Source organism: Camelus bactrianus, chromosome 25, assembly GCF_048773025.1.
Source record: "Camelus bactrianus isolate YW-2024 breed Bactrian camel chromosome 25, ASM4877302v1, whole genome shotgun sequence".
Lineage (NCBI taxonomy): Eukaryota > Metazoa > Chordata > Mammalia > Artiodactyla > Camelidae > Camelus > Camelus bactrianus.
The window spans coordinates 7,826,139-7,839,810 of NC_133563.1; the positions used below are offsets into that span (position 1 = coordinate 7,826,139).

The 13,672-nt window shown below is 34.4% G+C and overlaps 1 protein-coding gene across 11 annotated transcripts in view; it reads left to right on the plus strand.

Moving 5' to 3' along the window:
• The window catches only part of VPS13B (vacuolar protein sorting 13 homolog B), a 627,348-nt gene that overhangs the window by 123,668 nt on the left and 490,008 nt on the right, over positions 1 to 13,672 (plus strand). Inside the window, exon 18 of one of the 11 annotated variants that reach the window (XM_045517216.2) lies at positions 2,163 to 2,622. The exons of the other annotated variants lie outside the window; for them this stretch is intronic. Within the exon in view, the coding sequence (XP_045373172.2) occupies positions 2,163 to 2,293 (131 nt within the window). The 3' untranslated portion in view covers positions 2,294 to 2,622. Of the gene's footprint in view, positions 1 to 2,162; positions 2,623 to 13,672 lie in introns of those variants that run through there. 11 annotated transcript variants of the gene reach the window in all.

Genomic DNA, 13,672 nt, shown 5'->3' on the forward strand with positions numbered 1-13,672 from the left:
TGCATATTTTGAACCATCCTTACTTCCGAGGGATAAATTCCACTTGATTGTGGCGAATGATCCTTTTAATGTGCTGCCGATTTTGGTTTGCTGTTACTTTGGTGAGAATCTTTTCATTTACATTCATCTGGGATATTGGCTGGTAGTTTTCTTTTCTTGTAGTGTTCCTATCTGGCTTTGGAATCAGGGTAATACTGGCCTCATAAAATGAGTTTGAGAGTGTTCCTTTTTGATTTTTTGGAAGAGCTTGAGAGCCCTGCTCTCTGTCAACTCTGAGGCTTGACTGGTCTGAACTTGCATTCTTGTCATGGATTGACAGTGGATTGGATAGATGATGGATGGATGGGTAGCTATGGATGCACAACACCTTAACACATGTGCACACAAACTGCTGAGTGGAAACATCTCAGTGGGTATTACAGCCTGTGGCAGGAGTATATATGTGTGTCTTTTTGGACAAAATCTTTACATTTTAAGGTTTGCAAATATTCAAGAGGAAATGTCAAGGAAGCAGCAAAACCAAGGACAGTACCACCAGTGGGTTCCGAATATCACAATGTGAGCAGAGCTGTGCTTGAAAGCCCTGATGAGTCATCTGTTAGGGCTTTGGTTAAATAAAACACTAAGCAAATTGAGTAACCAGCATTGTGTCTGTGGATCTCTTTCACAAGAACTTGTCTGACCCTGATGGTAGGATTGGGTCTGAGGCCGTGTCAGTGGATTGGGATTGGAAGGATCCTGGGGACATGGCTTCATGCTTTCTTCTCTGCCTTCCCATGAAGTCTTTCAACTCTTGGATGATAGTCCTGCCATGATTGGCTTTAGCTTTGAACTTCCCTTCATTTGGCTACTAAAGTACCTCTGGATCCACCCTTCCTAAAACTTTGCATCAAGAAGGCAGGAGTAACCTTATCACTCTATTCCTCAAGAATTGTCAGTGGCTCTCCTGTGCCCTCAGGATAAACTTAAAAGACTCCTGGTATGGCACTTTAGGACCTGGGTTTTCCCCAAGCATGAAGCTCATGCTTTACCTCTGGTTGAATCAAATCCTGCATACTTTGCTCTTCAGATTTCCTTGCCTTCATGTCCCCCCTTTCCCCACAAAAGATGCACTGATTTATTACCTCTTTTCTATTTGAAATGTAACATTAGTATTAGTGTTTAGTATTAGCATTAGTATTTCCTCTGCAAATACTTCTCTCATTCACTCAGAGTTAATTACTTTTTCCTTTGTGATATCACTATGATTAATATATCGCTCAGTTCAACAGATGTTTATTATGTAGTAACTGCTAGATTTGGACCCTGTTTTCAGAGATCTTTCAGTCTGGGAAATAAAATATTTAATTTTTGATTACACACATCATTCTGTATTATAGTTATGTTTGTACTGAGATTTTCTGACAAAATCTAGTATGCTGTAGTAGATCTTTGTTTAGACATTCACATGAAGTATCTTTCAATTAGTATACTTAATCATAATAACTGGATTAAAATTTGTTGCAAATATTCAATTAAAGTAAATTCAATAAGTCATTGGTTTTAATTATCAAATATAATAACATTTACTTCAGATTTTATTGTCAAAAATAAGTAACAGATAACAGATAGTCCTCCACAAAAATTTTTGTTGGTAATTAGAAACAGCTTTATTCTGTTTTGTTAAAATTTAATTATGAGGAGAAAACATTAGAAAATTTCACATGATGTTAGACTAATATTATTTGTAAACTGGAAGGCAGAACTCATCAGTAAAATAGCTAATAATTTTTTCCATATCTGACTTGACCTCCTGTTGTAGATCTTCCCCCATGAGAAATAGTTACCTTTTCTTAATTCTTCTAAGAGCCTGCTTGATACCCACCTTACTCTTCTCTGCAGCTAGACCACTGATCTCTGCTTGTTTTTTCAGCCTTGCCCCATGTCTGGGTCTGATTCTATCATTAATCTGGGGATGATTTAAGGAATACACATCCAGGTGACTCAGGAGCATCTCCTGCAACTTTGCTTGACTATGTGCCTTAGCTCTATTGATTGAACTTGTACTTGAATTGTTCAAGCTGCCACCTTAAACTGCAATTTCAGTTGCTTAGATGCCTGTTTGTTCTGCTGGGCCATTCCCTGTCTCATCAAAGACTAACATCATGAATTTCCCTTTCTAGACTGCCGTAGGTTCTTGAGGCTTCTCCTTAATTTTCGCCCATGGATGTGGTACTCCCTACTAACTGTTACCAGACCATTTTTGAAGAATCCACCTGCTGACCGCCAATGTTACCTTTTTTTTTTTTTTTAAGGAATTATTGATTGTATTACATTTGCCTGCAGGAACTGCATTATTTCTCGTTGAACAGATATCTGATCTGACCACTTGTCTTAGCTTTTGCATTTTTTTTTCCTCATTGTAAAGATCCAGCATTGACAACTCTCGCTCACTGCTTGTTTTTGTAAATAAAATTTTATTGGAACGTAACTACACTTGTTCCCTTAAATGTTGTCTATGGCTGTCTTTGTCCTACAATGTCAGTGTTGAGTAGTTGCAACAGAGACCATATGGTTCCGAAATATTTACTATCTGGCTCTTTATCAGAAACATTTTGCTGACCCCTGATATGGTTTATAGTCTTGTTCTTTTCATTTGGTGCCTATTTTAAATATTGTACTTTTTATTTTATAGAGGTTTTATGAGAAAATGACCATATTTATTCATGTGACTTCCATGTAATTTTTAAATTCAGTTAGTTGGATGTTTGGCAGAAGATGTCTTGGACTTTAAATAATCTTCATTGTTAACTTTTTTCATTTTTTTAACTACCATTTTGTTAAAGAAAAGTGTCTCTTCCAAAATAGATAGGATTAAGTGATTATGATAATTGATACTTTCTACTCTAGTCATCTGCCCATAGTAAATCAGTCACCAAGTATTGTCAAATTTATTTTCTAAGTACTTTTACAATGCATCTATTTTTCTCCATTTTTACTTCTGTCACTCTAAGGCAACTTCATTATTTCTTTTCCCCCTTCCAATCCATTTTCTACCATGTACCAGAGTGAGCTTTGAAAAATTCCGATGTGATCAAAGCACTCAGCCTTAAATGACTTCTTGTTAACTGCAGGATAAAGACTCAAATCTGGCTCTATACTTCATTAACCTTTCAGTGTCTCAAAAGAGCTGTGCTTCTTTTTGTCTTACGGTTTTTTTCAAGCCATTCCGTCTTTCTGCAATGTTCTTCTCCCTCTATTTCACCTATTTATAGCAACTTGTCCTTTAGAGTCCAGCTCAAGTGTCACTTCCTCAGAAGATTCTTGAAGTAGAAAGTAGATTCCACGAGGGCAGGTTCCATGTTTCAATTTGCCCTGCTGTATCTCCAGCGACTAGTATATACTTTGGATAGTGTCTAAAGATAGTAAGTACATGTCTGCTTTTTTGAGTGAGCATTCTAAATGTAAATAGACTACAAGTTCTACCAATTCTTAGGGTCACCCCCCTTCCGCACCTGGCTCCAACATCATGTGTAGTATAGTAGATAGGAGCCAGGAGATCTGTCTGCTAGTGACTGAGCAGTCAACCACTTAAAATAAAGACTATCATTAAATTATGGAAGATAATTGTTAAGAAGAAATTACTATGATTTAAGTTACCTGTGAAAAATGGTTAAAATAGAATTGCTATATGAGTTCTTATGTCTGGGGTCCCTAAGACCCCTATTTTGGAGATTCTCTGGAAGAACTCAATAGACAGCATAGAGTATGTTTGTATAACATTTTTGATAATTAATATTTAATAACTCAGACTTATGTCTAGTATGGTAGCTTCTAGCCATTTGGGATTAATCTGAATTGAGATGGCTGTACATGTGAAATTCTTACTGGGTTCAGACTCTTTTTTGTAAAACAAAATTGTGTAAAATATCAATTTTTTGGGACTGATTAAATATTAAATGATAGTATCTTATATTTGGTTAAAAATGTTATTAAAATTAATTTCATCTATTTTTACTTTTTAATGTAGTTCTCACAAAATTTTAGGGGAGAGGGAAATAGCTCAGTGATAGAGCCAGTTCTTAGCATGCATAAGGTCCTGGCTTCAATCCCCAGTACCTTGTGGTAGATAAATATTTGTTGAGATCCAGTGTCACCTTACCCACTGTTCTTCACTCTGAATTGTATTTATTTCTTTCAAATATTCAGACTCACCCCTCAGATGATCAAGATTTGTCATTATTAGGACAGTTCAGAAGAAGACTTGTAGGTCATAAATGTAGTTGTAAATGAGGAGTACCAAAAATGTTTTGTTCAGTGAGACATTGATGTAGTTTAAGACTACTTTGAAGGACAGTTCTTGGCTGTCTCCTAATTCACTATATCAGTCAGGATCTATGGTTTAAATTCTACTCCCATGCAACTCCCTCTTTCCCAGTTCTGCATACTAGTTTTAGGATCTCAGGTGCTTAAATTCTTGAAGTTTTAGTTTTGTCATTGTGAAAATGGATGATAATACATTTTTTATGGTTTTGTTGTGATAATCTGCATTCATCACAATGCCTGGCTTAATGATTGGTGGTTACTGTTACAAATTATATTGACAACAGTAATTAAAATATGTTGCATTATTTCACAATTTTATAAAAGATAACAGGGTTTTCTAATTCTATAAAGGAAAGAAATGAGCTAGAACTCGAAAAAATTTAGTTGGATGAAAAGAAGAACCAGTGGTGTTGCTGCATCTCTGAGACTGGAATGGAATGGGATGACAGTTACTCATTGAATGGCATTACATTACTTACTTGCTTTCTAATACTTCTTCCCTGTAGAAATCATTGTGTATGTTTCATGTAATAGCTGTCAGTGCACTGATCACAGGGGGTCAGTTATTTAAATATCTCCATTTCCTTTGAATGGATCTTTACTTTTTTTCTGCGGCACATGGTTTTAATGTACACTGTAAAGAGAGCCCTTACATAGTAAGTGTTCTTTATTGGTGCAGTATCGCTGTTCATACTGGAGATGATTTTAAGTATGCTGGAACCTGTTTTTAATTATAAAAATTATTTTACTCCATATTAGGAAAAATATATCCATATGTTACACCCATGATTTCAGATATTATTACTTAAGGTAATAATGGAATAACAGTTTGCTCATGAAATAAATTTATCATCAAGTAAAAGTAAAAAAATTGTGGGTAAATTTTAAGAAAAATGTTAGTATTAGCTAATTACTTATTTAGTCCTTGCTTTGAGCCAGGTGCTCCTCTAAGTGCTTGATATCTACAGAGTCTTTTAATCCTTACAACAATTTTGAGAGGAAGGTACTATTATTATCACCATTATACAAATGAGATACTGAAGCTCAGAGAGATTAATAGGCTTGCCCTTGGTTATAGAACATGTGAATGGCAGAGCTGCAAAATCACTCCATGTGCTCTGACAGTTTTCAACCTCTTAGCCACTGTGCAGTACTGTGGCTTCTTTGTTAAGTCAATAATAGTACAAATGATACATGGGTAGAGTAATATTGTTAGTACACAAATACATGAAGTTTGTAAAAACTGCTCTAGATAAGAGAATTATTCTTATCTATAATGAATATATTTCCATACACATATGGAATTAAATAGAGATGCTTTCCAAATATCTGTCAAGGTTATTCTAAGTATTAAATGAAGCATTATCACTATCATGCCTTTAATATAATGAAATAATGCTATATTTAAAAAAAAAATCACAGTATTGTGAGGTATGGTCACAGTTTTATCACCACTTCTGCACCTGTTTCTGTGAACAGGAAATATTCATAGTTTATAACTAGAGAAAATTATTTTTTCCAGGTCATTCACAACTGTGTTCCAAACTGTTTTGATATTTTAGTTTCAGGATTTAACTTCCTAAAAAAAAGTCATGTGACATCAGCAGTGAGGTGCAATGAAAGCTCTCTCAGGAATACTCTTAATAGAAAGGAAGACTTTGGGTCTGTGAAGTTGTGTGGGCTTGAATGTGATTTTTATTTGATATATGAGCTGTGACATAACTATTGCATGACTGAGATGTACTTGTAAGTGCCGTACTATGCAGATGGGTTTTTTCTGAAACAAAGCCAGAAACAAAATCTTGAATGCGTTCATTTAGTGGGGAAAGAATACTTCATAAAAACATATGGAAACATTTCTAAGTTTTTTTCATTAAATGAGGCTTTTACTTTCTAAGCATTTTTATGATTGTTCAAGTTAATATGTCATTTGCCTCATATTTTCCAAGTTTAGTGAGACATGGGAGGCTTACAGAACTGGGATGTTTTGAAACAACCAGATCACTTTTAGGAATGTACATTTTAGAATTAGACAATTATTAAAAATTATGATTGAATCATGGATATAGTTTTCATTAAATTATTAGTCATAAGACTGTCCATCTCCAAGTATTTTAACATTATGATTGGATTTCATGAGGAGATTATACATGTATAGAGTCATTACTCTTTTTGTTCATTTTTAAGTTGTAAGAGCATAGGACAACATTAAAGGAAATCATAAAAAGAAAAAATACCGCAAGTATAACATGACTGTTTTTAATTTTCCATGTTCTGTTCTAACCCATGTCCCTCTACATAAAGTTTTACATGGTTTTTATTTATTATGTATATACCACTTTATGTTATGCTTTTCTTTTATAACATCACATTAAATTGTTTTTCTTTTTGGTGGTCACATACTTTTGTTTTTCCCATTGTGAAAAGCATACAAAGAAAATTTCCTTAGATTCTGCGTCCCTCTCAACCTCTCATTTTATCTTTCTCTTTTCCTTCACAGAGAAATAACTTAGAATGATACACATGTTGCTTTGCCTCTTAGCTTTGATACTGAATCCAGTGTATATTTTGTAGTTTTTATCTTCCTTGACTATGTATTTGATACACAGAGAACTCTTTTTGATTTGTGGGCTCTTTTCCTTTGTCTTTTATCCTTGACCTTGAGGAAGTACTTGGACTAATCTTTTCTTTCTGTGTGGCTTCAGCTACCACCCATATACTGACAACTGCTTCATTTAGTTCTCTAGCCCCGAACTTACTCCTGAAACTGATAAATTTGTTTGGATGTGCCAAGATATCTAAAACTGACTATACTCAAAATGAAACTTAACCCTTTTTTCTAATTATAGCTTATGATATTACCCATGGTCTCATGCAAAACACCTAGGAGTCATCATGTTCTGTCAGTTCTTCTCTTAAATCTTCCTAACCTCTGACCTCTGCTTTGTGTTACTGCTTCTTTTTTCCAATTGGGATTATTGTAGTATCTTATCAAGTGATCACTCAGTCTTCTCTTGTTCTTTTCCAGCTCTTACTTTCCATTGCAGCCTCAGTGATCTTTATAAAATGGAATTTTGCTCATGTCCTTCGGTGGTTTTCCATTTGTCTTCAAGATAAAACTGGAACTTCTTTGTGTATCAGTACAAGGTCGTTTCATGATCTCTCAGACCTATCTCTTGAAACTTTATTCAAGTCCCTTCCTTTAGTCATTTTGAACTACTGGGTGCCCAAACACACAGAAGTTTCCCGTACCTCTTTGCTGTTGCTGCACATGGTATTGTGTCTGCCTGGAACACCCTCATGACCATTTCTTCCTCTTCTTTGCTTAACTACTACTTTTCCTTTAAGACTTAACTGAGGCTTCATTGCCTTCAGTTTGACTCAGGTGTACTTCTGTATTCCCAGAGTATGCTTTCTAACATGATGCCACGTATATACTGTATGACTCAAAAATGCTTTTAATTGAATTATTAAATAATATTCCTCTGAGTTAATTTTTGGGAGTTCATTAACACTTGGAATTTAGGTGATTGATTCTTAGATAAAGCATTTTGCATCTTTGCATATGTTAATATATTTAAAAGTTATTTCCCTGCAAAAATAGTCCAAGAAATATTGTACTAAAGGTAAGGACACTTTTTATGACTCTTGGGCATCCTCCTTTGGGTAATGAATTTTAATATCATCTTGCCCCAAATGCATGTTATTCGGTAGGTATAATGAGTTTTCAAATCAATACTGTTGGTACTGGTAACATTTTCTCATTTCAAAGACATTTTTATCTTTTAAAGAAAAACTGACCTTGGGATATTCATTCATTTTTGCATTTAGTAAACATTTGTGGGCACCACTGTATGCCACTCTTTGTGCCAGGCACTGGGAACACAAATGTAGTAAGATTCTTCTCCTCCCTATTCTTATCTTGGTTAATTGCAAATACATTTCCCAAAAGATTTGAACAGTGATACACATACTACAATTCATACATGTTTATTATGCTAATTGGAGCTGTTTATTAAACAGGAAGACAAATTAATGTTAAATTTAACCGATTAATGCCATAAATTTATCAGAGTTTTTGTTGTTTATATTTGAGAGTGGTTTTCTTACTTATAAAATTGCCCTTTTCTATCTTAGCATTGTGTTTTTGCTTTTATCCCTTATATTAGAGGAAGGTTGTTTCAATTAGGATCAGATTTTAATGAGTAGTAGAAATTTTTTTGTTGGAAAATATAATTAATAGATTGCTGAATGAAGTTTAGTTTTTTTAAAAACAAGTTGAATTAATGGGTATTTGTAATATAGTTTATGTGTGTTTATTTCTTAAACTGTTGTTCTGGTATGTTACATATTTCAATATTAAAATGTAAGCAGATGGTTATAGTATTTCTTTGTACATGATATCCACACAAGAACTCTTTGTACTGTTGGCGGTACTGTTACACAGTTCCTTACTACAATAAGTAAATACATTACCTCAGCCCTTAATCAGCCTACCATTGCCACTGATGACCCAATGCTTAAGTTGTAACAGTATGCTGCTGACCCAGACTCTGGGGGCTTATTTTATTTTATTTTTTGATGCATTGCTGTAGGCAATTTTAAGGGTGTGGAACCAAGCCATTTTCTCCCTTGGACTCATTTCCACTTTTATTTCCTATGGGAGGCTTAGCCTTCCTTTAAAACACTAGGATTTTAAAATTGTTCACCTATTCTGTGATTACTGGGTGGAGGAATAATGTAATGCTGCTTGTCCATTTTAGCTCACTGAATTGAAAAAAATTAGTTTGACTTCACCATTGGTGTTAAACAATTCTCAATTAAAATTTTGGGATTCATAAAATGCTTTTCTGGTGGTAGACACTTTATTTTTGTGTGTGTATGTGTGTGTGTTTCATAGTTTAGATTTGTTTTTATGCTTATATGCTAGGAAAGTTTGACCTGATTTTGTCCTGGGAGGGTGTAATTGAGAAGTGACAGGTTATATGAAGTCAAAAAGAAATTTAATGAGTTGTGAAAACCAGTGCTTCATTTTTCCTTGGTAACTAATATGTTATTTGTAAGGAAATATCCTAAAATGTTCAAAATGGGCCTCTAAATTGCCTAGTGGCTTTCAATTTTAACATTAATAACTGCCTCTTGAAAACAAAATGAAGTTTATTCACTAAGAAGAATAAAGTTATTTTATTTTTACAATATGAATGTTTGGGACTTGGTATGTACTTAACGTTACAGATTAAACTATGTAAAAATCATATGCTTTTTAAGTTTTTTTAAAAAATTACTTAGTTTAGTCCATTTCCTTTCTTCATCAAGAAATTTATAGAAAATCTTACTTGAACCAGGTGCATTATAAGGCACTGGGGTTATTAACAGGAGGCAGGCACAGATTGAAGGAGCTCCATTCTTAATAGGGAAACATATATAAATAAGCATGTAATTTTAATATAGTATGGTAAATACTGCTAGATGTTCAAAAGACAGGCGCAAAAAAAGATCAGTTAATTGTTTTTGAAGGCTTCATAGAGGAGGTACCATTGGAATTAAGACTTATCTATAAATAAAGTAAGAATCTGCTAAGTGCCACGTGGTTAGGAGTTGGGGGGAGTGTGTGGGTATATTTGTTGTATGAATGTTAGTGGGGAATGGGGTGGTGGTAACTTTTTCATCAGATGCTTGATATAAAGTGAATTCTTGATGCACTGGTAAAAATGACCAGCTTGATTCATAGTCATATGAGTGATTTTTGAAATGGAAAGAGTGCTGGTTGAGTTCTCCAGGGAGCAAACACTGAGATGGACTTAGGACTGTGAATGGTTTACTGACAAGTAACACCTGTGAAAAGTAAAGAGTAGGAGCAGGGTTGGTCAGGAGGAGTCCTTGCATTGTGAAGCTGACTTGACATCTCTGCCAAGCCAACAGGGGCTTTTAGAACTAAGATTTTTGGAGGAGTCCTGGACTGGGTGGAAAATACTACTCGACCTGTGGGTGGTTGAATCTGCAAATGTGGAGCTTGCCGATACGGAGGGTTGACTGTAAGAGACTTGAGCATCTGAAGATTTTAGTGTCTACTGGGGTTAGGGAAGTGGAGATCATGGAACTAATCTGCCGCAGACATCCAGGGAAGACTGTGTGTCCTTGACTGCATAGCTGAGGCAAACTCTAAAGAAGCTAACAGCTGGAGGCTGTCAGCTGGGCCGTGTGTCTTTTGCTGAAGGGTAATCTAAGGTGATCTATGTGTCTGTCCCAAGGATGCGATGGGCCTTTGGATGATAGTAACCATTTAGTAAGTAGCTGTCACTGGACACTTACTATGCATTAGGAATATATTGTTCTGGAACTGGGTTTTGCAAGCAAAGTAGATATGTTGCTGTTCTTACATAGGGCAGAGATCTGGAGGAAGAGTATTCCAGACAAAAGGAGCATTAGATATAAGGCCCCATTATGGGCAACAGCTTGACAAAAAGAGAAAGAGGAAGGCCCAGTTGGAGAGTTCTGAAAAAGAGTATATGTGGATGTGTATCTTTTCTGCAGACATTATACTATTGCCAACAGTATAAAAGAATTCTCCAAGAGACTTCATTTTTGAAGATCAACACTTTTTTAAAATGGGTTTTAGTTCAGAATACAAAGCAAAGTGCTAGTTGTTGCCTCAGTGATAGTATAGTGGTAAATAGTGACCTTTACTCTGCCCATTTAGTTGAGAGAGAGAGACAGAGACAGGTAGACAGACAGACAGAGAGACAGAGACAGACAGAGAGACAGAGAGACAGAGACAGGCAGACAGACAGACAGAAGGGAAATGAAGTCAGAGAGTTGGAGGGATCTGATAAAGCCTTGCAAGCCACAGTAAGGACTTTGGATTTTATTCTAATTGCAAGGGGAGGTCAGTGGAGAGTTTTAACCAGAGGAGGACACAATTTGACTTATGGTTTGAAAGTTTACTTTTGCTTATCAGTTTCTGCACTTAATAGTAACAATGCAAGTATGTTTTGTCTTCTGGCTACAACATGTAGTCACTTGGGGAGAATTCTTTTACGTTGCTGGCAGTGGTATAATATCTGCAGAAAAGATACACACCCACACCCATACCCACACATACACGTGTCAATTACTTTATTAGAGTCTGTTTTTACGCATTTTTCGTATTTCTATAGTAACTCATTAATCAATTCTTTTGTTTTTAAGTGATTATATATTACTCAATTAGAAGAGCCACATTAGTTACAGTTTTTAGTTGACTCCATAGAACTGATTTTTTTTTTTTTGCCTATTCTTAAGTCTGAAAAAAGCAAATAAACTTCTTTTTTGGAATTTTATGTAGGCATTTGAAACTCTTCATGAGTTTGTGTTGTGAGTCTTTAAAGTTTAACTAGTCCCTCACTGAATCCATACAGCTCTCTGGTGTAGTGCAGGACAAAATTTAAAGATCCCAGGTTTCTTGCATATAGCAGAGACCTGCACATTGCTGGCTACAAGAGCTGCTCTTATTTTTCTTGGGATCGGAAGTTTGCCCTCCTCTCATAAACATGTTTAGGACTCTATCTTCACCCCAATATTGACTTGCCTAATTGAGAATGATTTTGGTTGTCAGTGACTCTTTTTTAAGGCTTGTGTTGTTTGCTGAGAATTAAGTTCCAGTTCTGAGAAGTGTTTTCTTAATGCTGAAGTTTGAACCTTAGCCACATCATTTATTACCCATGTGATTTAGGCAGGTTTCTTGATCTCCTGTAAGACTCAGTTTCCTTCTCTGTAGAATGAGGAAGACCAGTAGTACCTGTTTTTATAAGCCAATACTGAAGAGTAAGTGAAATAATACAGAATGTCTGGCATACCATAACTGTTCTATAAATGAAAATTATTACTGTTTTCACTCTTTCTTTAAGTATGGTTTTTACTTTTCTAGGGATGTACGCAAGTACAGATTCATTTTGAATATTTATTTAAAATCTGCTCTTTGGCTTTAGCTCTGACCTTAGTCTTTGAAAGATTGATTGCAGAATAACGACTTCAGTGTCATTTTTGGCATCTTTAAATTTGTGTGTAAAAATGCTTACCATCATATCTAATAGTCTAACAGCATCAGTTTACTTAATGAGGCATATCACTTGGATTTATTATTAATATCTCAATTTTCACTTTCAATTATATGTAAACATTCTCTGTGTAACCAAGTATGAGCATTTCCTCATCAGTTTTATGTGTTGAAATTGTCAGTGAGTTGAAGTATAAATATTTATTATAAGAGTAAAATACTACAAGTACCAAAGGTTATGAACACTGTAAATTTAATGTGCAGAAGTAATTACTTTTTAATAGTTCAATGATTAGGTAAAGAGATTGATAGTTAATAAATATTAATAGAATACCTTATTTAGGTAACTTTATAAAAGTCTTAATTTTTCTAAGTTAAAATGTTCTTAAACATTTGATAAAAAGAAATACATTAATAGAGTTTGGATTATAGCCTCATTCTTTATAGAATCTATAAAATTGTTTAATCTGCTAGCATTAATAAAACTTTAAAATTATATTCATTTTCTAGTTATTTTAGCAACAGTTCTCTCAAGATAAGGTCCTGTTTGGGAATTCACATCTTATAAGGTCGAATTAAAGGCAGAAATCAGAATGTTTGTTGAGGAATAACTCAAAATGGTGTTCACTAATATCTAATAAAGTAATCTGTGATTAAAATGTAATAATGGAAAAGTATAAAGAGTATGAAAAGAAGAAAGTGTTAGAGAAAAATGAGCTATCTAGAATGCATTCTGTTTTCCCAATCAAAATTACAGACTTTTACAATTCTTTACAGTGATTCCTATGAAGGTTTGAAATTATTGTCACAGAGAAGGAAAGGCTTAATTACTTAGTAGAAACATCACCCTCAGCAATGTTAGCTAAAAAGCATCTTTCTTACTCATTTACTTCAGTTGAAAATTGAACATTTACTTAGTATTGCAAATACGTAGACTCAACACCACAGAAATAACCTAGCAGCAGACAGCAGATGAGAAATTGTGTACTATATTATCAAATTAAAAGTCAGCTCTTAAGATGCTTAATAAAATTTATAGTATTTTTTTATTAGAATATTTACCCTTATATTTCAGAAATGCATTCTGTTATGATAATATTTGGCCTTGGCTAAAGCTGAGTAGTATGCTATATTTTAATAATATAGGAAAGTAGTAAAATCTTCTTCTTTTTCTGCATGCCAAAAATATCAGTTTACCCAAAGTATGTAGAATGTTGGGTAATTTTAGAAGAAAAGATTTTTAACATCAAAATCTGCATTTTCATTCTAAAATTTTTCAGAGGCCAGTGTCTGTTTTAATTAATAATTTAGTAGATTGCATATTATATATAA